The sequence below is a fragment of the Astatotilapia calliptera genome, chromosome 17 (genome assembly GCF_964374335.1).
Source record: "Astatotilapia calliptera chromosome 17, fAstCal68.1, whole genome shotgun sequence".
NCBI lineage: Eukaryota > Metazoa > Chordata > Actinopteri > Cichliformes > Cichlidae > Astatotilapia > Astatotilapia calliptera.
Window position 1 is genome coordinate 15,877,623 of NC_137438.1, and position 26,671 is coordinate 15,904,293.

Consider the following 26,671-nt stretch of genomic DNA (forward strand, 5'->3'; position numbering starts at 1 on the left):
AGAAAAAACGACACTCAATTTCATCCATCCATTCGCTTCCGCTTGTCCTTTTCAGGGTCGCGGGGGGTGCTAGCAACACTGTTGAGGATTTATTCAAAACTGAAAAGACACTGAACCAGAGCTAACGCAGCATCCTGCAGCGACATGCCATCCCATCCGGTTTGCGTTTAGTTGGACCATTATTTATTTTTCAACAGGACAATGACCCCAAACACACCTCCACGCTGTGTAAGGGCTATTAGACCAAGAATTAAAGTGATGGAGTGCTGCGCCAGATGGCCTGACCTCCTCAGTCACCTGACCTAAACCCAATCGAGATGTTTTGGGATGAGATGGCAGAGTGAAGGGAAAGGGGCCAACAAGTGCTCAGCATCTCTGTGAACTCCTCCAAGACTGTTGGAAAAAAATTTCAGGTGACTACCTCATGAAGCTCATCCAGACAATTCCAAGAGTGTGTAAAGCAGTAATCAAAGCAAAGGGTAGCTATTTTGAAGAATCTAAATATAACAAATATAAAATATAAAACATGTTTTGAGTTATTTCACACTTTTTGTTTACTACATAATTCGATACGTATTCATTCACGGTTTTAATACCTTCAGTGAGAATCTACAATGTAAAGACTCACACATTTACTATTATGTCTATGTTATAGCACATAGAGTGAAGCGTCTGTCTCAAAATATTAACTAAACGTTTCTAACTTTTGTTGAAAATGTGATTTATGTAATGCGGACCAGGTTATTTCAAGTATGCGGCTTGTTTTGTGACACTGTTGACCTAATGTGATTAAATTATAAATATGTCGGGTTAAACAGCTGAGAGCACCTTGAGCACAGCATAGAAAAAGTTGTGCATTGAAGATGATTCTGAACCATGAAGTGTTCATCAGAACAAGCACTTCTAATTGTACTTTGGTCCTCATTGTCTTTGAAAAGCTAGAGCTGACAAAACAAACCCAGTAAACACATTTTTATCTGTAGGTTTGGTATAGTAATCTGTCTTAATTACATTTTTATTTTTATGTTTTATTTATTCATTATATGGGGGGAAGTCCTGTCAGCCTTGTGCTCAGAGGACTGCAGTCACCCATCTGTCCTGTTCTAATAAACACCTTCTTTAGATCTGTTCAGTTTTATTCATATGGCACTACTTAACAGTCAACAAATCTTGTCTTAAGTCACTTTATACTGTAAAGTGTTCATTTAGGACAAAGTATACTGCAAATCTACACAATTGTCCGTTTTGCCATTTAGTGAACTTCCGTAAAAAAACAAAACAAAAAAACCCAGAAAATGTTCAGGCATGAATTTACCAGGACATTTGAAGAGCAAATGAAGAGCAAAGCAGAAAGTTACAGAAAGTTCATGCCTGGTGTCCTGACGCAACCCCGAAGGGCTGGAGTAATCAGCAGGGGGCAGCATGACGCCAGTGTTGGATCCTCAAGACACGAAAAAGAAAACCGGAAACTACGCATTTTTCGCGCGAAATCTCGTTGCTGTCCTGTATTGTATTTTCAGTAGATTAAATCAGAGAATCGGGCAGATCGGCTTCGCGGTGGGGAGAAGGTTACTTTGTTTTTTGTTGTTGTGATTTTGTCCTCTGTGTGAGCTGAAAGACACGAAACAGGATGAAATATTTCACTCGAATGAAAATCAGACGAGTATATGAGTGGAGTGGAAGGGCACGAAGCTTCAACAGGAGGCTAAAAACCCACGACTATGAGTGAGTAATTATTTTTCCACCTTAAAAAATGGTTTTTTATGCTCCGTCTTTTCAGTGTGATGGTTAAAAATGTTTCTGTTGGAATAATTAAGGGAGATAAGAGTCCTGCGGATGAATTAAGTAGAATGACAAACTATCAAGCAACAACTATGTGATAATCATTTAAGGCAGTGGTGGGCCGCGTGATTGTGCTCTTTTGTTGTCCCTAGCCCTCGATCCCTGGGGCTGGGGGCAACAATTGTCTGTTTATTTTAAAGAAGGGAAAGTCTAGCGCTCCTTGATCTTATTCTTCACTTTATGTTGTCGGCCTTTGCCTTTGATGTGGTTACAAAAATGTCAAAGTTACCAAAGTCGACACTCATACAAAGTTAACATATAATTTACTGCCATAGTTTGTTTTATTGACTTGTTGCTAGCAGTTTGTCCACAGCATTGAACTCTCCCAGGTACAAAGATGGTAACTGTGTTGTGGACATCACAGCTCTAATCTGGGCTCATGGGTGGAGTCAGTTTTAATGCAGTCTACCATGTTACTGTTTGCCTGGAGGGGGGCACAGTTTTAGTGATGGGTTGATGACGCCTCGTGGAATGTGTGCCACATTGGCTTTACGGTACTGTGTGTTTTTTACTGTTTGTGGACTTTAAATCCACACCGGTGTCGTGACCAGATGGAAGTACTCTACCCTTCTTTCCATAGAAATCTAGAAGAACTGTTAAAGTGTATTTTCAGAAGTTTGTTAGTTATGTTTTGGTGCTTTGAAATGACCCTCCAAAAGTTGATTCTGTTCATCTGGACGTAGCGTTTTGTTGGAGAAACGTTTCGTCACTCATCCAAGTGACTTCTTCCGTCTCAGCTGACTGCAGGTTTCCCCAATCTTATAAACAGTACATTTGCATAATGACTGAAACCAGCCCATTGAAGGAACAATGGATTGGGAGGTCAGTTCCTTAATCATAATTATGCAAATTCTCATTACCATTGATCAACAACCACTGACCAAAACCCACTGGTCAAAGACCACTGATCAATGGCCATGAGTACCATTCACAGAGAGTTGGGGAATGGCTGCGATCACAGCATTGTAAGATGGTGAAAGATGTAACCTTAGGCCCCCTCCTCGATTCAGAGATGGTCTTTCCCTTTTCACGTAAATGGCCTCCTTGACTCCCTGCTCACACCAGCATTCCTCCCTGTCCAGGATGTGTACATCCTCATCATTGAAAGAGTGTCCACTAGCCTGTAGGTGTAAATAGACTGCAGAGTCCTGGCCTGACGAGGTAGCTCTTCTGTGTTGTGCCATCCACTTCGCCAGAGGTTGTTTGGTTTCCCTGATGTATAAATCCTGGCAATCCTCCTGGCACTTAACAGCGTACACTATGTTACTCTGTTTGTGTCGGGGACCCGATCCTTGGGGTGGACCAATTTTTGGCGCAATCTTTATAAGATTGGGGAAACCTGCAGTCAGCTGAGACGGAAGAAGTCACTTGGATGAGTGACGAAACGTTTCTCCAACAAAACGCTACGTCCAGATGAACAGAATCAACTTTTGGAGATTTACTTTCCTGGATGACTGAGAATGCATCAAGACGTTTGAAATGACCCGTTTTGAAATTTTAACCCTAAACCAGAAATCAAATATCTGCTAGATGACAAAGGCGTTTTGACACCATTGATCAATCTGGCTGTATTTTGAGATTCCAGTTCTTGCTCCCATAATCGGTAGTTTTTGATTGTTTCTTTTCTCCCGTTTGTTTCAGCTCTTTTGCGATCAGTGTGGAGGGTCTCTCAAAAATCATCATCAACACAGGCCAACACATCCTCATAGAGGGGTATGATGAAGACAACCCATATGTGGCCAAAGTTACCAGGCTGTATGGTGATGGTGAGTCGTATTCACACAAGCTTGGAGCTGGCTCAGCTAACCAAGGACCTGACGTGTACTTTTCTCAACTGATGACAAATAACTTAGGCTCTGATTTGGGACTTAACTCAAGACAGATTTGGTTCTGACCCTCAAGCTGACATGGACGTGTCTCAAGTTTGACAAACAGCTTTTTAAAATTAATTAATTGTTTTTATGAATTGACATCGACTTTGGCAACTTGAGTCCTGAGCTGGACTTGCCTTAAACGATGATACATTATTTTAGACTTGAATAACCCAAGAAGCAATCAGGGCTCGCAAAATCACTAGCCCGACGTCCCGGAGCTAGTGATATCTCCGGTCGGACGACCAAAATCTATCTCAGCCCCGCCCGTCGGGCTATATGATAGCGGGGCTGAGATATTTGTACATTTCTTCAGTTAATTTGTATGAGTGAAACCTATTTTCCTCGGTTTACTTTGCTGCTGTCACATGGCTGTGTATTTGTTGAATACTTTATTGATAATGATTAGGTAAGGAAAATATGTTTCTGCTATTTTGTAAAATTGTTATTAATAAAAAGCTCTGTAAATTGTTTAAGTACTGTTTTATAGTTTTATGTGTTTTTAAATGTCTTTGTGCCTGAATGTGATCTTGCTGATTATGTAGCCCGCCCGTCGGGCTACATGCTACATGATAACCCGACGGGCGGGGCTGAGATAGATTTTGGTCGTCCGACCGGAGATATCGCTAGCTCCGGGACGTCGGGCTAGCAATTTTGCGAGCCCCGAGCAATCAAGTCCAACACAATCAATCATTGAATGTCTCTTGGCTATCTTAAGTCTGAGATCATATTAGTGGACACTTGAAATGGTCTTGTTTCAAATAGTAATGGATTTAGAATAATTTAGAACGCGACTTGACTTTCTTGGACTTCAGTTGGACTAAAACAACTCGAGACTAATCTCAAATGGCCTAACTTGATATTTACTCTGTTCCACTTTGAGACACTGACTTTCTTTGTCTTGTGCCTGTCTCTTCCAGAGAATGGGCAACAGATGAAGGCAGTAGTTCAGTGGTTCATGCGTGTGTCTGAATTGCCTGTCAACAAACTGAAATTGCTTGGCAGAGAGCCTCATCCGCAGGAGATCTTCTACTATGAATGTCGTAATTGTGATAATGAGGTCAACGTCGAGTCCATCCTCAGGCCTGTGAAGGTGAGCTTCATTTAAATCACAAATGCTTTAAAGTCAAATGCAAAAATGTTTAATTTCCTTCCTTTATCTCCAAGGTGAAGCACCTCGACAGCAATGACCCGTTCCCTGACTCCTCTGACAAAGATACCCTGTACGTGAAGTTGTCCTGGGACTCCAAGGTCTTCGGGGTGGTGAACTCGACCGTGATGGAGTCTCCCGCTGAGCCAGCACCTGCTTCTTCACCTCCTTCCTGTCTTAAACCCTCCCTCCCGATATCACCTTCTTGCTCCCAGTCTGCAGCCACCCCCAGAGGACCCTCTCGGCGTGTCCTACCCACACCGGACCACGCCATAATGCAGAAGGCGTCATTAGGGGAAGTTGGCTGCAGCAGTGTAGGTACACCTGCCAATGTCGAGGCTGAGTCACTTCACTCGGCCACTAAACTGTCAGCGTCAAAATGCCTCAGTGCCAAGAGGAGGAATGCCACGGCCAGGACGCCTGGTGTCCGAAAGAGACTGGAGCTTAGCAGTGAGTGTTCGCACAAGGATTTTAAAATGCAACCACTTTGTCGTACCAGAGAACAACAGGGCTTTTTATATATCTCTAATACCAAAAGTCGTGAAGTTTGATTAAAACCAGAATGCAAGAATTTGCAAGTCTGCATAAATCCATTTGTTATTCACAATCGAGCATAGAATACCTGAGAAAATGTACGATTTTAAGAACAAAAAAAGTCAAATTAAGAAGAAAGGTTATTTCTGGATGGCACCAGCACCTGGACCATATTTGTCACTGTGTAGCATACCACCTTCTTCTTCTTTTCTTCTTTTCTTTTTCCAGAAAGGAATTTTCTCGCTTCTTATCTTATATAGGATTCTAGCTCCTCAGCAGAACTGGATCATTGTCATATTTATAGTTTCATGATCCAGTAAATGTTTTCAATTGGCCAATGGCCTGGACCAGGCCAGTTCAGCCCCTGGACCCTTCTACAAAACCAATATGTGTTTGACAGGAGCAAGTTTCTCTAAACCCCGTAGATGCCTTTCAGCATTTTCGGTGCCTTTCCAGGTGTGCAAGTCAGTTCCATAAATACTAATGTACCTCCATATTATCAGAGATTTAGACTCACTGATGGCCCCTCTTCCTTTTTGTCCCGACGATGCAGCATTCTTGTCTCCCAAATTTCTAGTTTCAATTTATTTGACCAAGCAACAGTTTTCAACTTTGTCTCAGTCCATTTTAAATCACCTACGACCCAAAGAAGACGAAGTGTTTCTGGATCATGTTCACGAAGAAGCTTTCTAGAAGCTTCCTAGCCCACGCAATGATTTCCATGACAGATCTGAGTCCTGTGAAGTTTGAAAGCCCACAGATTACAGGAATCCAAGACTGATTTTCGGCCGTGTCCTTGATGATAAGATATTCAAAGTCTTGGCTTTTATGTTGAGAAACATTTTTCTGAATTTCTTCCACAATTTGTAGACGTATTTGCAGATTTAGTGACAATGCCCATCTTTACGTCTCTGAGCTTTTTAATCCAATCCTGCTGCAGTCGATGTTCATTTTAGATGTATTTAAAAGCACTTTTTTAGCCCTTTGATTTGTTCAATTGTGAATAAAATATGGGTTAGAGATTTGCAATTCATTGCATTTTCTTATTTATTGACATTGAAAACAGAATCCCAAGTTTTGGGGCCAATACCTTACAATATGAAGCGCCTTGAAGCGGCTGTTGTGATTTGGCACTATATAAATAAAACTGCATTAAGTGAATAAAACTCTGTTGTCCATCTTTGTCCTGTCAGGTCCAGACAAGTCAGTGACAGGTGAAGAAGTCCTGAGTCAGCTGCTAAATGAAGAGTTGGAATCAAAGGTGACACTGACTCGCAGGCTTCCTCCCTCTGCCGCTCATCCTCTGCCCGTCACCCACAGCCTCACACCCCTGAGGAAGGCCCACAGACCCACCGGTGCTCGGTGTGGTGTCCCCTCATCTGTCTTCCTCAACAAACTCTCTGATTCGGATAGCCCTCTGTCACCAGCCAAGGATGACTCCACAAGGTCAGCGCCGTCTCGCACACAACACACTGAAAGCCAGTCATTTAATTATGTAAATTCAACCGTCACACAGTTTACAATATGCAGTAGAAACTCTAAGTTAGGTTTAGGGATTTTCAAGTTAAGATTGAAAAATTAAGAGATTTTCATTGACACTCACAGCTTCCTACTTTCAGCTTAAGGTCCGTTTAGATTTTGCTTGTTTTAAACTTTTCAAACGCAAAGATAAACCGGCTGAAACAAGAAAGCTTCTATATTTAGTTTTTTTAAATGACTTAAACTCGATGTAAACATACACACTTGTAGTGGAAGGGGTTGTTGTAGCTCAGGAGGTGGAGCCTGATTTTTATACAGGTCAAAACAGGTACAACAGTTCAAAGGAATGTGAGCATAATTAGGTTATTGGTTTAAAACCTGAGATAACTGGTATAAAACCAAGCACACTGGTGCCACTTTCAGTCCTTGGGAGGTGATGAAATGGTGACTGGTTCAACAAAGATCTTGGTTAGGACACAGAGGATAAGCGATGCCACTCCAAGGAGAGTATACAGTGGTGTGAAAAAGCGTTTGCCCCCTTACTGATAGGGACGGGTACCGGTGTCCGGTGCCATGATGGCACCGGTTCTGACATAAACGGTAGTAACCAGACCGAAAAGCAGCGCACATTTCGGTGCTTTATTTCGGTGCTTTTTTTTCCTGAGCTGTGATACACTTCTAGCCAATCATTTTATGTTTCCGAGGATAGTAGGCGGGCCCAGGTACGTACGTTCTGTTAGAGCAGAGCTACAGATTAAAAATGTCCAAGGCGAAGCGGTCAAAAGTCTGGCTGTACTTCACAGCAAAATATGCAAACTCAGCAGCAACAAGTGCTTTAAGCTGATACTGTCAAAGGAGGTAACACCAAGAATCCGATGAAACACCTGGCGACGCATAGCGTTTTTTTTAAAAGCCGAGAAATGCGCCGTATTTGATGGCAGCAGCAGCCGTTCTTCTCTGCGTGAGTAGCTTAATGTTGTTTGTGTGTAATTTACGTTGAGTAGGCTAACCACGTTATTACATTAATGCATATAAGGTGAACTAGCAAACATCATCATAGCTACATGCGGCTGTCTTCTTGTTTGATGGCAGATACTCCCTTCACCCTGGCCAAAAAGGCTAAAATGACCAAAGAAAAAGAGGGAAACAGTTAAACATGAGAGGTTTAGGACAAAGTTTGTGTTTTTTCCATTGTTTAAGCACTGCTTCCAGCCAAGAGTGATATCATATATGCCCTATAGCTGCAGAAAAGGCTAACATTGTTATCTTTTTACAAAAAACAGCTGAACATGAGAGGTTTTTGGACCAATTTTGTGTTCTCCATTCTTTAAGCACCGGTTCGAGCACCGTTTGAGCACCGGCACCGTTTCAAAAGTACCGATTTGGCACCGGTATCAGATAAAACCTAAACGATACCCATCCCTACTTACTGATATCCTCTTTTTTATGTTTGTCACACTTTAGTATTTGTTGTTGTTTGATGCTCTGAAACATTTGACAAAGACAACAAACATGCACTTACTAAATAAAGGTGTTTATTATTAAAAGGGGGGGATCCAAACCTACATAGCCCTGTGTGGGGAAAAGTGACCCCCTCCCCTTCTTATGGTGACTCTACCATAAGAAAGAGACTAGGCAAGAAATGGCCGGCATGGCAAGAATATCCTAAAAGTTGGTGCGAAATATTGTGTGGATGAAGAGACAAAAGTTGAACTTTTTGGAAGGTGTGTTTCACATTACATCTCATGATAGTAACAGCATTTCAGAAAAGGAAGATCATACTAACAGCTGGATGTGATGGTGGTAGTGTGATGGTCTGGGGCAGGTCAGGACCTGGAAGACTTGCTGTGGTAAATGAACCATGAATGCTGCTGTCTGCCAAAACACCCTGAAGGACAAAGTCCAGCCATCTGTTTGTGACCTCAAGCTGAAGCACACCTCAGGTCTGCAGCAGGACAATGATCCAAAGTCCACCTTTGAATGGCATGACCTTAAAAGGGTGTTTCATGCTGGAAAACCCTCCAATGTGGCTGAATTATAACAATTTTGCAAAGATGAGTGGGTCAGAATCCTCCACAGTGCTTCACTACCAGTTATCACAAATGCTTAATTGCAGTTGTTGCTGCTAAGGGGGGCCCAACCAGTTATTAGCCATGTAGGTTTGGATAGCTATATTAAAGTGATTAGCCTTTCAGTGTCTAGAGAGATTTTCAAATGTTGTAACAAGTCCTGTGTGTTTTCAAACAGAGCTACAACTGTGTCACAAAAGAAAGAGCTGAAAACCATTAAAGAGCCAGTCCTCAGTGTTCTGTGAGTACACTCATCCATACATTTACCCTTCATAATCTTTCACTCTGCACACAGACAGCACCGCGTGATGCTAACGTGACCTGTTTATCCTTGTTGTTTCAACATGTTTGGTTTGCTACAGTTTGTATCCAGTTCTACTTTCCTCTGAGAAGTATCAACCAGGTTCACCTGACTAACATTCATATTCACATACAAGTCACACACACTGTGCATTTGATATATGCGTTGAATTTAAGATGTGGTTTTCCTTGTGTAGACTAAACCAAAAACTACAGGCTGTTCCTCTTATACCCGTCCATGTGTTGTGTGTGTAGAGCGGAGGTGGAGAATGAAAAGTCTCCAATGGTCACTGAAACACCGAGGAGCTCTAAGAGGAAGTCGGCCATGGTGGTGTCATCACGCATCAAGAAACAGCTGTGAGTGCAAAAGTGGATCCATGGGATCTCTCTTATTTTTACATACAGTGGTGTGAAAGAGTGCATGCATGTGCCTGTTTGTATGTGCAGTTATGCAAAACGACCCTGCAGGCAGTCTTGAAACTTGGATCGTGGCTCAAGAGTTGGCAGTTCGTCTTGTAATCGGAAGGTTGCCGGTTCGAGCCCCGGCTCGGACAGTCTCGGTCGTTGTGTCCTTGGGCAAGACACTTCACCTACCGCCTACTGGTGGTGGCCAGAGGGGCCGATGGCGCGATATGGCAGCCTCGCTTCTGTCAGTCTGCCCCAGGGCAGCTGTGGCTACAACTGTAGCTGCCTCCACCAGTGTATGAATGTGAGAGTGAATGAATAGTGGCATTGTAAAGTGCTTTGAGGGTCTCGAAAAGCGCTATATAAATGCAATCCATTATTATTATTATTATTATTATTATTATTATTATTATTATTGTCCTCTGCCAGAGGCCTAAGAGCTTGAGATCCTGTGCAAAACCTTTGCTATTCCTAGGATCACGCTCTTCTGGACAAAGATCTTGGATGTCATTCCTGGAATCTGCTGGAGCCACTTGGCTGGTTTGGGGGAAGCTTCATTGTCCCAAGTGCACCACTTACCACGGGGACCATAGTTGCTTTCTTCCATATCTTCTTTAGCTCCCCTGTTAGCTCTAGGTATTTCTCCAGCTTCTCCTGTTCCTTCTTTCTGATGTTGCTTGGCACAGTTGGATCTATCACCACAGCCTTCTTCCTCTACTTATTCAGCACTAGTATGATCGGTTGGTTAGCCATCACCAGTTTGTCCATCTGTGTCTACAAGACCCACAGGATCTTAGCTCGGTCATTCTCAGCCACCCTAGGGGCATATATTCCAGGCCACACTCTGCACGGCACAGATGTTTCTGTACGCTATGCCGGCGACTTGTTATGGCGTTCCATGTATGCCTTGCCTGCTAGCATCTTGCACCCTGCTGTTATGTGCTGGATTGTCTCTGGGGCATCTTTACACAGCCTGCACCTGGGGTCTTGCCTGGTGTGATAGACCCCAGCCTCTATGGATCTTGTGCTCAGAGCTTGTTCTTGTGCTGCCATGATTAGTGCCTCTGTGCTGTCTTTCAGTCCAGCTTTGTCCAGCCACTGGTAGGATTTCTGGATGTCAGCCACCTCCTCTATTTGCCAGTGGTACATACCGTGCAGGGGCCTGTTCTTTCTCAAGTTTCTGCTGCCTGAGGTATTCATAATGCACACATCATCTTCTTGATGATCACGGATGTTTGTTTCATCCTGGTTGTTGGTTCTGACACCCACTAGTACTCACCCTCGTTCCTTTCACTTAGCACACATTCTCAGGATGCTGGAGTTTGGGTGAAACCCTCCATGGATGACAAGGAGCTTTCTTGTCTTGTTGTCAGTGGCTTCTGTCTCCTTCTTTTGCCAGCTTATTATCTCAGCAGGATATCTTGTGACTGGCAGGGCATAGATGTTAATTGCCCGGATCTTGTTCTTGGTTGCAGCTTTCCTAGCGGCCCTTTCGTGCTTCCCATTTGCCTGTGGTATTCCAAGGTACTTTTAGCTGTCTGCAATGTTGCCTTCTGGTAGTTCTGACTGCCTTCCCTATCCTTGTTACCATGTGACTACACTCCAGTGTTGTTGGTGTAGTATCCACTGGTGTGGATCGGTTAACTGATGTGTCATTCACTCTTGGCATACAGCTCGGTGTCATCCATGTGGCGGAGGTGCTGACGATTGCTCCATTTCGTAGTCGGTATCCTTAGCTAGTCTTGATTCGGCTGAGGCGGTTCAGGTCTTTGCGAAACGGCAGCAATGACAGAGCATCTCACTGGTAAATCCCACACTTAATGGCAACTTGTGCAACTGGCTTATAGTTTGCCATTGACTTTCTGATGGCGAATTTGTTTGTGTCCGTGTGTGTGCAGCGTGATGGTTAGCACTGTTTCTCCTCACATGCAAGGCCTTGAATAGTCAGGCCCCATCTTATCTTAATGACCTTAAAGTACCATATCAGCCCATTAGAGCACTTCTCTCTTGGACTTCAGGCTTACTTGGGGTTCCTAGGATATTTAAAGGTAGAAGAGCATTAGGCTGTATAAATAAGGATGATCTGATATCGTCGTGTGGGTGTTGTTCCTGGAACAACATTGCAAGTGACCAATCACATTGTTGTGGCGTTATTCTTCGGCGCGCCAAGCCATTCGTGCATTTAAGAAATTCCAATGTTCCAAGGACAATATCAATTCTGCTTAGCGTTTATTAAAGGGTCAGGGTCAGGATCCGTTGATCGGCGGACAGAGGCGGTTTCTCGCAGTACAGTTTTTTGTTTTACGGCGGTTTTTCCCGAAGTCGCAAAAGTATGACGTCACAACGTTCTGATTGGTCACTTGCTATGTTGATCTGGGAACAACACCAACACGACGATATCAGATCATGCGTATAAATAAACCTGAATTGAATGGAAAGTTGAACGTTCTGAGTTTGACTCAACCAACTAGTCGAGGCCTTTCTGTGTGGAGTTTGCATGTTCTCTCCAGGTACACCGGCTTCCTCTGAAGTTAATTACATCTAAATTATGCATAAGTGTGAATGTGAAAGTGAAGTATTGTCTTTGTGCATCAGGCTGCCGACCTGTGCAGGGTGTACCCCACCTCTTGTCCAGTGATTGCTACATCATAAAGTCACGCATGAATATGTGGAGCAAAATTAAGTATAATTAGTGAGCGTTGTTTGAAACCACACAGTGTGCATAATTTATTTATAAGGGCCAGTAAGCTTCCAGGCCTTAAAACATTTCAAGCAATAAGAAATACCTGGATTAAAGGTGTGAGGGCACCATTACTGCTGCTTGAAGCTTGAATTAACACGATTTGTTTCAAATGATCATTTTATCGTTCACACCCTTTCTGTTGTTTTATTTTTTTAACTTGTGTCAGTCTTATGTAGTCTGTGTTTTGGCTTCGTAGCACCACCAGAATCAAACATTAACAAAGTGAAAAAGGACTCGTAAATCTTAAGGGTGTCTGTTATGTGTTCCATCAGGAATCTTCTGGAAAACGATCAGGACCTAAACTCATCCGGAGAGGAAGAGGATGAGTTTGTTCCATCTAAGAATGACTTGCTGAGCAGCAGCGAAGAGGAGGGTCAAGATGAGGATGGGCCGAATATTGATGATCAAGTGTCAGCGAAGAAGTTCCGATATGTTGCAACGGGTTCTGGCAATTCTCGTTCAAAAAGGAAATCTTACTCCTCAGCGAGAACACAACGAAGAACTCCCGCAAAGAAGGTGATGAAGACCAGACGCACACTGATATTCAGACATGAGATCACCACTTTCTCACCGTCTCTCTCCTATTTCTACAGATCTCGCCGGGAACGCCCAAAACCCCCCGTCACGCCACGCCCAGCATCCCCATCAGGTCCCTGCAGACCCAACAGCCGGCTAACATCCTGGAGGAAGCCAGAGCCAGGTGAGCTCACGGTAGACACAAGTGAAAGGACTCAGAAAACTAAACTTTCTTTGTTGCGGTGCAGACACATCGGATGGTGAGCATGACGCTTCATGCGTATCCATGTTGTATGATAAAGATACAGCCGTGGACCTTTTTTCTTTTCTTCTTTTCTTTGAACCGCAACCACAGTGCAGCAACAATGCATGCACCCGTCAGGTGGACTTTGAGTGTCCTTGAAAGTCAAACAGGAACAACTGTGTTATTGTGTCTGCAGCTGACCTTTTAGTCGCATATGTGTGAAAGAGGGCTGTAGTAAAGCACGTTGCAGTCACGAAGTAGAAGATGGAGAGTTGGTGCAGTAAACGTTTCCTTGCGGATCGACTGAAATTGAAACTGTTGTATTATAATGAGTTCTTCCTCTTTTATCAGGCTGCATGTGTCATCGGTGCCAGAGTCTCTGCCCTGCAGGGAGCAGGAGTTTCAGGACATCTACAGCTTTGTGGAAAGCAAGATCATTGACAACACAGGAGGGTGAGAGAAAGCTTTTAGCAGTCTTACTGGAGTCGCATCTGCACACTTCAGGGTCTACGTGTCTCGAGGCTGTTGTTTTTTTTTTTGTTTGTTTGTTTTGTCTTTTTTTGAAAAACTGTGGGATTTTGTTTTATTACAGGTGCATGTACATCTCTGGTGTGCCAGGAACTGGAAAGACAGCGACAGTTCATGAGGTGATTCGCTGTCTGCAGCACGCAGCTGACATGGACGAAATCCCTTCATTCCACTTCATCGAGATCAATGGGATGAAAATGACAGACCCACACCAGGCCTACGTCCAAATCCTACAGGTGGGAATGAAGCTTTTTCACAGCCGCTGCAGGCTTTAGTCAAGTAATAATCATTTTGCTTTATCACTTCACCAACTTACTCTTCAGAGCGTGTGTGTGTGTGTGTGTGTGTGTGTGTGTGTGTGTGTGTGTGTGTGTGTGTACAGTGCTATCTATCCCTATGTGCTTTTATCCAACATTCACAGACTTGTGATTAATGCATGGGGGCAGCTCGGGGTTCATTGTGCTGGCCAATGACACATGGGCTATCTGCTGACCTGCCGTAGTAACGTCTCATTTATTTATCTCATCCCTGCAGAAACTGACTGGTCAGAAAGCCACACCTGACCACGCAGCAGTTCTGCTGGAAAAGAGATTCAGCAACCTAGCGCCCAGGAAGGAGACTATTGTGATGCTCGTGGATGAAGTAAGAACAATTTTTTTTTTTTTTTCTTTTAAAGAGGAAATTTTTTCCGCTTATCCTTATCATAGTCATGGGGGCCCGGAGCTTATCCCAGCTACAATAGAGCAAAAGGCAGGGGACACCCTCAGTATATCAACAGTGTGCCACAGTGCTAACACAGAGATAGATAACTATGTGCACGTACATTGACAAATATGGGCAATTTAGAGTCACCAATTAACCCAACCCTAGTAACCGCATGTCTGTGGACTGTGGAGGAAGCCGGAGTACCCGGAGAGAACCCACAGAGACACATGAGGAACATGCAAACGCCACACAGAAAGTCGACTCAGGACCTTCTCCCTGTGAGGTGCTAACAGTGCTAACCACCGTGCGGCGTGAGAACAAGTTCAGCATTCTTAAATTATATTCTGTGAGCAAAGCCCCTGACTTCACATTCCCTTGTTCACCATTTATCACAAGGTAACTGGTATTCTGCCTAATAGTCCAAGAAATGTAGGTTGCTCTCAGGAGCTATGAATTTCATACTGTGATACGATGCCATCTGCACATCAAGTACAGTCGTGAAGTTTCCTTGATATTAAATATTCCACAATCAGCTGTTTGTGGTGTTATGACAACTCAGGCACAAAGTGGAAAGCCACATAAAATCACTAAGTAGGGTCAGCGAAGGCTGAGTTGCGTGGTGTCCAGAGGTCAGCAACGCTCTGTAGAGTCAGTCGCTATAGACCTCTAAACTCAGATTAGCTCGAGAACTGTGTGTAGACAGCTTTCCATTGAAACCCATGCAGCTGCATACAATCGTTAAATCATGAAGCACACTGCAAAGCAATGAACGCAGAGGTGTAAAGCATGTCAGCACTGGACTGTAGAGCAGAGAAGACGTGTTTCCTGGAGGAACAAATCATGCATGTTTGTAGTTCCAGAGAAAGAACTCTTAATGCTTCAGCAGAACGAGACATTTTGAACGATTTCATGCTCCCAACTACGTTGGAACAGTTTGGGGGTGGCTCCTTCCTGCACACCACTGCACAAAGCAAGATCTATAAAGACCTGCATGAGCAGGTTTGGTGCGGTAGAACTGGACTGGCCTACACAGAGTCTCCACTCAGCTATATAGAACATCTTTGGGATAAAACAGACCCGAGTCTATAAACCGGACTTTGTCGTCCAACCACAATGTCTGACCCATATTTGGAAATATAGTCTATTTAGTTTTAACAAGTTCATGTCTGGTGGGGATATGTTCATCACAGAGGCCGATATTACTCTAATTAGTAATATAAATCATACTGGATAACCGTTTGTTCTGTCTCTGTGTTAGCCCTGTGTTAGGTTGGTGACCTATCCAGGGTGTTCCCCGCCTCTCACCCTATGATAGCTGGGATGGGCTTCAGCCCCCTCCCACCCGTAACCCTTTCCCCTGTAAGGATGAGCGGGAAGAGGATGGATGGATAATTTTTGCTAAACATGTTGCAGAACCCCAGGTTTCTCAGGAAATGGTGCCTGCTCACACCATGTATAGAGCCTGTGTGCTTGTCTGTCACTTTTAACTAAGAATTGTGATAGCAGAATAACCATCCTGTACTATATTTTTTGTTTCGGCCCGCTTTAGTTAGACCTGCTGTGGACGAGGAAGCAGAACGTGATGTACAACCTGTTCGATTGGCCCACACGGCGTCATGCTCGCCTGGTGGTGCTGACCATCGCCAACACAATGGATCTGCCCGAGAGAATCATGATCAACAGAGTGGCCAGTAGACTGGTGAGACTGATTAAACACTGCTATTCTTTACATTCCCTGACAGCAATACTATGTATGATGGTTTAAAGGTCACTGCTGTGTGGTAAAAAGATTTGAGCATGAAGCCAAAGCCGCAATTTACCGGCTGATTTATGTTCCTGCCCTCACATGGACACAAGCTGAAGCTGTGACAAAGTAGTAGCAACAGAAATGCACTTGTGTAATTCTCATTCAAGACTGTGTTAAACAATTTGACATCACTTTACTTCCTGTCTTTTCGAGATCATTTCTTCTCCTACTTATTTTGCTTTTCAGCCCTTTGAATATCTGAATATTAATACAACAACTAAATATCTCATTCAGATGACTTGTAAGAAAAAAACATAAACTAAAAGCCACTGATCATTTGCATTGCTGCTTCCAGGGTTTGACCAGGATGTCATTCCAGCCGTACAGCTTCAAGCAGTTGCAGGAGATCATCATGTCCAGGCTGAACAAGTTGAAGGCCTTTGAGGAGGACGCTCTGCAGTTGGTGTCCAGGAAGGTTGGCAACCAGATTGTCTTTAATGCAGTCTCACCCGCTCTGTTGTGTACTCACCTGCCCACCGTCAAGTCACGTCCGTGTCCCTCATATCTGGCAGGTGGCCGCTCTGTCCGGTGATGCTCGCCGATGTTTGGACATCTGTCGGCGGGCAACGGAGATCTGTGAGCACTCAGCTGCTGACCCTTCCTCCACAGGATTGGTGGGAATGAGTCACGTGATGGAAGCACTGAATGAGATGTTTTCCTCTGCCTACATCACTGCCATCAGGTGAGACCAAACCTTTGGTCACTTTAGTAATGCACGCTATAGAGATGTGCATTGGCAGCTGTGAGGAGAAGTGACTGATGTGGTTTGTTTTTTTTTCAGGTGTGCGTCAACACAGGAGCAGCTCTTCCTCAGAGCTGCTATTGCAGAGTTTAGGCGGCTGGGATTGGAAGAGGCGACTTTCCAACAGGTGAGAAATATAAAACAACTAAAGTTACTAAAACAAAACCAACAAGCCTCTATAGACTGTATATGAAACGAATCCATAAGTTGTTTTACTTTTTTAAAGGCTTCAATAAATACACATTTAAAGAATAAAACACAGACCTTAAATCTAACATGAATACAGATATTCATTCATAATCTAGAAATCATGTTTGGCTGGATGTTCTGTGAGGAATTAGATGAGCTCAGAAACACAGGCCTACATCTTTATTTAGATTACAGTCTGTACTGTCTATCTCTGTGCAGTCTATCTCTGTACTGTCTATCTCTGTGCAGTCTATCACAGTACATCACACATGTACAAAACTCATCTGTTATGATGATAAATCACTGGGCTTTCAGCTTACCCAGCTCCAGTCGTCGTTAACTGGAGGTGAATGAGAGAGATCTCTGCAGTGTCCTAAAGAATGAAATGCGTGTCGATTTCAGTGACAATGGCAGTGATGCTTGCATAATATCCAGAGGATGTTGCATTGGAATAACTTCCTTCATCATCCAGGAACTTCCTGAATATTCTCTCTAAATAAGCCTTGGTACTGCCTCATTTTAGAGTCTGACAATGGGTCCAATGATTTCATCCCAAATCCTAGTGGCCCTCAGGGCTGTTGCCTATCCTGTAGCGGTCTGTGCATCCCTCCATGCCTGTGTTTTACCAGACCATCACTGGTCCACCTCAGCATGACCCATCAGTCATGCTGAACGATGTAACGGGCAGCATAATTTTCTGTACAGATTCTCCAGTCTTTTTATGTTTGTCACATGTGTTTAGAATGAGCCTGCTGTATTCTGTAAAAAGCATCAATGTACCTGCCAGTTCTGGTTCTCTATGGCAAAGGCCAGTCTTGCTCCATGGCAGTGAGCATAGGGACCACTAGAGGGTGTCATGCAACCAGTAGTACGCTGGTCAGAAAAGATGAGGAGGGAAAAATTTCAGTTTCCGCTTCCTGCAAAACCATCCCTGTGTTGGGGTTTCTCATTGTTACCCTTCTAGTGCACTTGTTAATTTAATTTAAACCTGCTGAAATGAATTAATCCTCTCAGCTACTTAACTAACCTGATATCCTCTTAATTAGGGTTATATTAGCACAGAAATCGTTAAAAGTAGGACCTTTTTTAAAATGGGGATTTAAAACTTGTAATAGGCAGCTTTAGCTCTCTTTGCCTGTTTGCCAATTCCATGAATGTTTCAACTTATAAACCTTTTTTCCCTCAAACAAAATGTGTGATGATTGACAGATAACACAACAAACATCAATAGTTAACTCGGTTACTACAATAATTGCAGCCCAAATTTTCTACAGTTATAAGCTTAAAAGGCTACACATAAAGATAACAATTGTAGCTGATTGTGTCATTTTAACACAGTCCACTTTCACATTGCACTGTGGAATTGGAGTGCTGTGTCTCAACTTGAAATGCAACATCAGGCCCCCTTGTGTTTTGTATGCCAGGTGTTCGTGCAGCACCAAGCTCTCTGTCGGATTGAAGGTCTTCGGCCCATCGGTGTCTCGGAGGGTCTGGCTGTTTGTCAGCGTCTGGGAGCCTGCAGGCTGCTGCTGCTGGAACCGAGTCACCTGGGAGTCCTGCAGCACATCCGACTCAACGTCAGCCAGGATGACATCTTTTATGCCTTGAAAGCTGACTGAAGGGGGGAGTCTTTCACACAAACTGAACAATGACAGAAAAGTGAACCCTCGTCCACGGATTTTAGTTATGAGCTTAAATCTTTGTCCCCAATTTTACTGGAAGATTTTCTTCTGTCTCTGGATTTTATTTTTTATGTTTGTCTTAAATGTACAATAAAATTCTACTAATCCCTCAGTTGCTTTCTTGGAGTAATATTAAAACCTCTTTGATTATAGTTTCTTTAGAGTTTTAGCTGCACTTTAGGGATCAGGAACACTCAAGCTGTAAAGAAACTTAAAGACGCTTCTCTGCTAGCAGAGTTTGATGAGAGTTTAATATGGAAAACGCATCACCATCATGACTGTGGACCATGTTGCAGATTCACTGAAGCACAACTCTTTTCTCTATGAACCAAGGAATACTTTTTTTGGTAATCATTATGTAGCATATCCACATTTTGTACATTACACAAGTTGTTCATTAACACAAACCCATGTTTGTTTAATGGCAATAATCTGCAGCTACAAACAAATGAATTTAAGTGTTGTGCTTCTGCTGTAGGTTTTGTGACCTACATGTTTATTTTTTGTTTTTGACCTATGTGGTATATGTGATTTAAGATATTATGTGGTTTTCGAGAAGAAATAAATCTCATTTGACAAAGGATATTTGGCATGCAGACCACAATAGTCAGGGATCAAGTCATCAACCTTCCAGTTAGTAGATGAACTGCTCTACCCTGAACCAGCAGTATGTACAGACACCATAAAGTGTTTGTACATACTGCCTGATTTCTTCCTGCTAAAGGGGACTTTTTCCTTCCCATTGCAGACAGGGGGTCATATGATTGTTGTGTTTTTTTCTGTGTTATTGTAGGGTCTTTACCTTACATGGTCTGCATTGGTGCATCATATCTTTATTCTCTTCCCCCTCCTGCCCCCCCCTTTCTTAAATAGATAACTATCATATCTGATATCATATCTCACAGTACAATAATATTGAATGGGTTGCATTGTTGTATTTTGTCATGTTTCTCAGGTCTTTGTCTGAATTTCTACGAACATTATTGCTAAGGATTGTCTTATTGCATTGGAGTCACACTGGGTTAAATATGTACACTTGGGTTTTAAGGGGTATTTATTATTTTCTTCTTTTTTTTGGGTTGTATGGAAGCCCCAAACGCAATTTCATTGTTCTTGACAATGACAATAAATAAATAAATACTAAATACTAAAATACAAGATAAAGAGCTTTGAGGCAACTGTTGTTGTGATTTGATGTTATATTAATAAATTTTAATTTAATTAATGGTTGTTTGAGGAAGCTTATGAGCAGTTTGAGGAAAAAGTGGTACAGGAAGAGGCAGGAAACTAAAAATGTTTATTTATTTTTGTTCATTTAGGTATGGATAGTGTAAATTTGAAAAAAGACAAATGGTTTGCCCCCAAAAGTTTCTGTTCATCTGGACGAAACGCTTCATCACTCACCGAAGTGACGTCTTCAGTCTTAGCTTAATGCAGGTTTCCCCAACATAACAAATAGTACATTTGCATAATGACTGAAACTAGCACTGCTGGCCACTCGCAGTGTTTGTGCTCTTGGAATACAAGGGTCAGTAATACAGGCATAATCATAATCATAGGTGTACCGTGGCTTAAAAGTTCCTTTTTTCTAAATTAAAGAAATATTTTATGCACTTTCTTCTTAGATCTAACAAATGCACCTCTCGCTTTATTCTCATATTTTGTCCTGATCCAACTGTGAGTATTCCTCAGATTCTTGGTCCGCCAAATTACATTTTGGAGATCATCTCATTATTTTGGCTATTATTTTTGATTTCTCTTTAGAGCAACCCTTTTCCATATTCATATGGCCAAATCTATGATGTCTGGGGCCTGGATCTCTTCCATGCCTGCTTCATGCCCTGGAGGACGGGGCTATGGTTCCCACACCCTCTAGCAGATCGTTACATGGAGAACACACACAGGTGTGCACACTATATTTTTTTTGGCTCCAACCTCAAAGCACATTGTGTGCTGCAGAATGACATTCAATATTTAGTATTTACTGTTACTTATAATTATCTAAGTTATTGCTGCAGTGATGTGTTTCTTGTGTTGCTCTCCTTTTGCTTGTTTTCTCTATTTTTTCTTCTAACAGGTCATCCAGCTGATTTGTGTGTCTTCTCTCACTGTGCCTCTCTACCTCTGGTTTTCTTTCCCTACCTTTCATTCTCCCTTCCTGGCCCCCAGTTAAGGCAAAAATAAATTATTTATTCTCAATGATCCCAACTAAACCGCCACAAGATTGGTTCAGATCTCTAGATTCATGTATGTCCAAATTCCTTTGGAAAAATAAACCCCCACGTATAAGCTTAAAAACACTACAAAAGACCAAGGATAAAGGAGGACTAGAACTGCCTAACTTTCAGCACTACTTCTTAGCCAACAGGCTTCAGTTTATCTCAGGATGGCTAAAACACACCCTCTTAGATGAACCTTGGCTAGATGTAGAACAAGCACTCTGCAATAATCTAGAGATCTCAGACCTACCATTTATCAGCTCAAACATCCAAAATAACAAATAGTTTTTAAAAAACCAGAAGTAACCCTGAAACATAGAATCAAACATGCAAACTTGACACAAATTCAGAAATGTTATGGCCCGTCTAGGCGCGGCCAGACCACAACATAAAGGGTGATCCATCCCCGTCCAACCCCAAGCAGCACGTCACACACTTAATATTTTGTGACAGTGATTTATTTACAATAAGTGCAGTTAAACAAAGGAAGGGAGCATATCATAACTTCAGGGTGAACCCAAGGCCAAAACAACAATCAAAAAGTAACCTATCTTAGGAATAAACACAACTTACCTACTCAAAAGAACTAAACCAAACGACAATCACTTTCCTCCCTGCCTAACAAAAACAGGAGAAAACTGATCAACCAAAAAGGCGGTCCACCCCTACATGCTCCTACATTAACATAATATTTTTGACACAGTGAACGGTCTGCCGGTTGGGTTGGGCCGTGGATGAATGAATTGGCAGTCCCTGGTGGTCTCTTCTTATCCGCTGCCTCCCAGTCCTCAGCCAATCGGTGTGAGCCATCCACCTTGGATGCACCAATCCCGGAGGAGCACCTGGACACTCAAATTTACACATGATTACGATCACAGTCGTAACAGAAAGGTAAACAAGACAGAGTTGACACACGAGGACAAAACACTGAGATGAAACTAGGATGGAAAGACACGAAAGGTGAGTGAGATCGTCTGAAAAAGAAGTAAGAACTAGAAGCAAAGGAAGCAAAACTCAAAAGCAGTGGGAAATAAAATAAACTAAAGACCAAAACCAAACGGGAACTAGAATGTAATAGCACTTGAAGTCCAAAAGAAACCAAAAAGACAGAAAACTCAAAACTCTGGATTAAAGACCAAGGACCATGACTGTCAATATATTTAAGGTCAATAGTTTTACACATTATGAAGCAGAAACTTATCTCCATATTACACAATATAGTTCAATTAAAAGCATTTCATAAAGTTTAAAGAGTTGGCAACAGAACATAACATCACTGCGAAGGTTTCTTTTTTTTTTTCTTTTTTTTTATTGTTTATTTTATTTTCACTTACTGAATACGGGACAGACTTGACTGGGGTAAAGAAGGGGAGAAAGAAAGAGGGAAAGAGAAACAGCTGAGAAGAGGGACGGGGGGGAAGGGCAAAAAACAAACACCAACAGAATGAGCAAAAAAAAAAAAGAAAAAAAAGAAAAGAAAAAAAATGCATATATCAATCACCTGGATCACCTGCTGAAAGAAAAAAGAAAACAAGCAGAAGAGAACAAGAGTAATAGAATAAACAACATCACAATGATATATGGGAATATGACAGTAAATACTAAATATTAAACATTATTGTGCAGCACATAAGATCAACAGAACACAGTGTGCTTTGAGGTAGGAGCCAAAAAGGGTGTAGTTTGTGGGTGTGATCACCCGTGTGTACACCTGTGAGCATGGACGCGCTTGTTTTTTTTTTAAAAAGGTTCCTTCATGTAATGATCTGCTAGAGGGTGTTGGGGGGGGGGGGCACTGGCAATATGAGCGCCTACAAAGCGGCCTCATACGGCGTGCAGCGCGCGGTGAGAGATGCCAAACGCCGGTACCGGGAACGTGTGGAGTCCCACTTCCACCAGGGCGACACACGGAGTTTGTGGCACGGACTACGCACCATTACGGACTACAAAGCCAGGGACACTGCGCTGATCAACGCTGACTCTGCATTCACCAACGAGCTGAATCAGTTCTACGCCCGTTTCGAGGTTAGCCAGGCGGCTAATGCTATCTACCGCCTGACTACCGAGGACAGTGACGTCATCAGCGAGAGACCGGTGACCAGCATCGCGGAGCATGACGTCCGAGCGGCACTGAGGAGAGTGAACACAAGGAAAGCGGCGGGGCCAGACGGCATCACCGGCCGTCTGCTGCGCTGCTGTGCTGACCAGCTAGCAGGTGTGTTCACTTACATCTTCAACGAGTCCCTGGCGAAGTCTGTGGTCCCCACATGCTTCAAAAGATCCACCATCATCCCTGTGCCCAAGAACAGCAAACCCTCATCCCTGAACGATTAACGGCCAGTTGCACTGACCTCGGTAGTAATGAAGGTGTTTGAGAGGCTGCTGAAGAACATCATCTCCTCCTCCATCCCAGACACCACAGATCCGCTGCAGTTCGCCTACAGATCCAATAGATCCACAGAGGATGCCATCGCCCACGTCCTACACACCACTCTCAGCCATGTGGACAAGAAACAGGGTAACTATGTGCGAATGCTGTTTGTTGATTACAGTTCAGCGTTTAACACAATAGTGCCCTGCAGACTGTTCACAAAGCTGAGGGATCTGGGACTTAACAGCCGTCTGTGTGCATGGGTGTTGGACTTCCTCACTGGCAGAACTCAGGTGGTGAGGGTGGGCAGGTGCTTCTCCAACAGCATCACCATCAACACAGGAGCACCTCAGGGATGTGTCCTCTCGCCACTGCTCTACTCCCTCTACACTTCAGACTGTGTGGCCACCCATGGCTCCAACACCATTGTGAAGTTTGCTGACGACACAGTGGTGTTGGGTGCCATCTCCAACAACGATGAGGCAGCCTACATGGACGAAGTGAAGAATCTGGCATCGTGGTGCCAGGACAATCACCTCCAGCTGAACGTCAGCAAGACCAAGGAGCTGGTGGTGGACTTCAGAAGGAGTCAGCACAGAGACTACAAGCCCATTATCATCAATGGAGCTCCAGTGGAGAGGGTGCAGTCCTTCAAGTATCTTGGTGTCCACATCTCCTCAGACCTGACATGGGCTGCCCACATTCAGGTCCAGACCAAAAAGGCTAGGCAGCGCCTGTATCACCTACGACAACTGAGGAAGTTCAGGGTCTCTCCAAAGATCCTCAGGCTTTTCTATACAGGCGCTGTGGAGAGCATCCTCACACAGAACATGACATCGTGGTTTGGGAACAGCTGTGTGAAGGACCAAAAAGCTCTCCAGAGAGTGATCCGTACAGCAGAACGCTGCTGCAGGATTGCTCTCCCCCCGCTTCAGGACACCTACACCAGGAGATGCCGGACTAGAGCAGCGCAGATACTGAAGGACCCGTCCCATCCTGGCAACAAACTGTTCCAACTTCTGCAATCTGGTAGAAGGTTCTGCATCTTCCGGGCAAGGACAGAGAGACTCAAGAGGAGCTTCTATCCCCAAGCCATCCGTGCCCTAAACACACACACCCGCCCTCTCACATCATCTATAATTGACTGAGACAGGACTCTTCCAGACACTAAACCAAGGCACAATGTACATTTCAATTCCTTTAATTTTAAATATGTTTATATTGTCTATCCTGTAAAATAGTCAGATGTCTATTCATATTAATGTACAAAATTCACCTGCTTGCTGCTACTACTGCACATTCACCCAATGTATATACTATATATATATATAGTATATAGTATGTGCAACGATACACAAAATTCACAGTTCGGTTCGGTTCGATACTTTGGTGTCACGGTTCGATATTTTTTCGATACAAAAAAAATGTTCATGCCTTTTTAATTTGTCATTTATTAAAATTATAAATATATATTTTAACTCAAAAGTACAGTTTTTAAATTTAACCCTAACCCTTGTGCGTGTTTTTTATTTTGACAGCGAATGCGCACCTGCGGACCACTTATGTGCAGCCCTGGTTATTTAGCTCGTCATATTGCAGCCACAGAAATTCTTTTGTCCATGAAACCATAAAGCTGCACTTTCTTTTTGCCTTATAGTCTGATTTGTCATAACTTCTCCGTTTTGTGGTAAGCTTTTCTTTGGCTGTCACTTCTTCACCCTGACCTGTCTTATTTGGCTCAGCAGAACTGAAATATATATCCTGCTGCTTTTACACACGCACTCACATAAGCTCAGCGATTCTCTGCGCGATCAACCTCTCACATGTTTAAGCTTGCTGCGGGAGATTTCACTTGTCATGTTTGCATAGTAAGCTAACGATTAATAAGACGATGTCAGAGGAATTGGTGCACAAATTATCATCACTCACAGATCAGTGCTGTCGCTCTCTATACACAGTTCGCGCGATTGCAAAGTGAAAGCAAAAAACAAGCGCAAATTCAAACGCGATTTCAATATGTCACATTAGAGCTGGGCGATATATCGAGTTTTTAAAACATATCGATATATTTTTATACGAGATATAAGATGTGACAATATCCTTTATATCGATATAGTCTATGTTACGTTATAATTATAGTTGTGGAGCCGCAAGTTTGCCTCTCTTTCGTCCACTTTTGTCTCTACACAACGTTACTCCGCCTCGCCTTCACTGAAGACAACTCCCCCTCCTCCCCCATCGCTTCACGTGCAGGCAGCGACAAGACGGACACGGCAAATCTCCGTTAACGAGTTACTGCGCATCGCCCCATGCGTGGGGCTGGACGGCGTCAACGTGTTAACGAGCTAAACATGCTAACGAGCTAACCGCGCTAACGAGCTAACCGCGCTAACCCTAAAATCCTTTCATTCTCTCAAAAGTTGACAGCGCGCCTTATGTATGAATTCTGGTTGTGCTTGATGGCCGCGAACCGATTTTATGTGGTACACGGCACTCAGCAATCTGTCAAAAATGTTTGAGTACGACTTTGGGAAGCTACGGAGCTGCACCGCTTGATAGATTGTCGGCGCATTACGGCTACCGAGGAGCTTCGCGGAGTGATACGTACTGTGCATCAACGTAATATTACCATATTGTGTGTGTATAAGGACCATAAATGGCACCTGTAAGAGACGTGGTTATGAAGCGGATTTCAAACTCCAGGCTATCAGTCACGCAGTAAAACTTGGGAACAGAGCAGCTGTGAAATCTGTCTGTCTTTGTTATTACGCTCAGCGTCTTTTAGTTTACATTTTGACTGCACAATTGTGAGCTCTTTGTTTACCACAAAAACAACCTTGTTTTCTTTTATTTATGGAGCATTATTATTTAATGAATGCTCATAATTTAATTTTGAGTAATTTTTCATGTACATCTGTGCTGTATGTTAATAAAAGTGCCTGTGTGACATCTGGGACACAGCTTTGACTAAGAACTCTCTTTTTGTTCTTACTTTATGGCTTAAAAAAAAATATCGAGATATATATCTTATATCGCCATCCAGCTAAAAAATATCGAGATATGAATTTTGGGTCATATCGCCCAGCCCTATGTCACATATTGACAGTGGCTCACCGATGCCAATGACATAACTACCCAGCTACATTTCTGAAAGAATGCAAAAGCATTGACATATATTTTTCCTTCCTACAATAGCCCGACGGGCAGGGCAGAGATAGATTTTGGTAGCCCGACTGAAAAAATCGCTAGCCCCGGGACGTCGGGCTAGCGATATT

The 26,671-nt window shown here is 43.2% G+C and overlaps 1 protein-coding gene across 1 annotated transcript; it reads left to right on the forward strand.

Annotated features, from left to right (window-relative positions):
• The first annotated feature begins 1,432 nt into the window (after positions 1-1,432).
• orc1 (origin recognition complex, subunit 1) lies at positions 1,433-18,918 on the forward strand. The gene is made up of 17 exons (XM_026147998.2): positions 1,433-1,725; positions 3,484-3,608; positions 4,634-4,806; positions 4,881-5,313; positions 6,591-6,843; positions 9,124-9,186; positions 9,501-9,602; positions 12,666-12,909; positions 12,987-13,093; positions 13,505-13,606; positions 13,746-13,917; positions 14,216-14,323; positions 15,936-16,085; positions 16,489-16,608; positions 16,706-16,875; positions 16,975-17,062; positions 18,549-18,918. Exons 1-17 carry the CDS (start codon positions 1,631-1,633, stop codon positions 18,741-18,743), a joined length of 2,700 nt encoding a protein of 899 aa, XP_026003783.1. The 5' UTR covers positions 1,433-1,630; the 3' UTR covers positions 18,744-18,918.
• The last annotated feature ends 7,753 nt before the right edge of the window (positions 18,919-26,671 follow it).

What these genes read in the sequence shown, in the direction of transcription:
- orc1 (XM_026147998.2), top strand. Translation starts at nt 1,631, where the DNA reads ATGAAATATTTCACTCGAATGAAAATCAGACGAGTATATGAGTGGAGT. An exon ending in CTAAAAACCCACGACTATGA is followed by an intron (nt 1,726 to 3,483) that starts GTGAGTAATTAT and finishes CGTTTGTTTCAG; the next exon opens with CTCTTTTGCGATCAGTGTGG. An exon ending in ATCATTGACAACACAGGAGG is followed by an intron (nt 13,607 to 13,745) that starts GTGAGAGAAAGC and finishes GTTTTATTACAG; the next exon opens with GTGCATGTACATCTCTGGTG.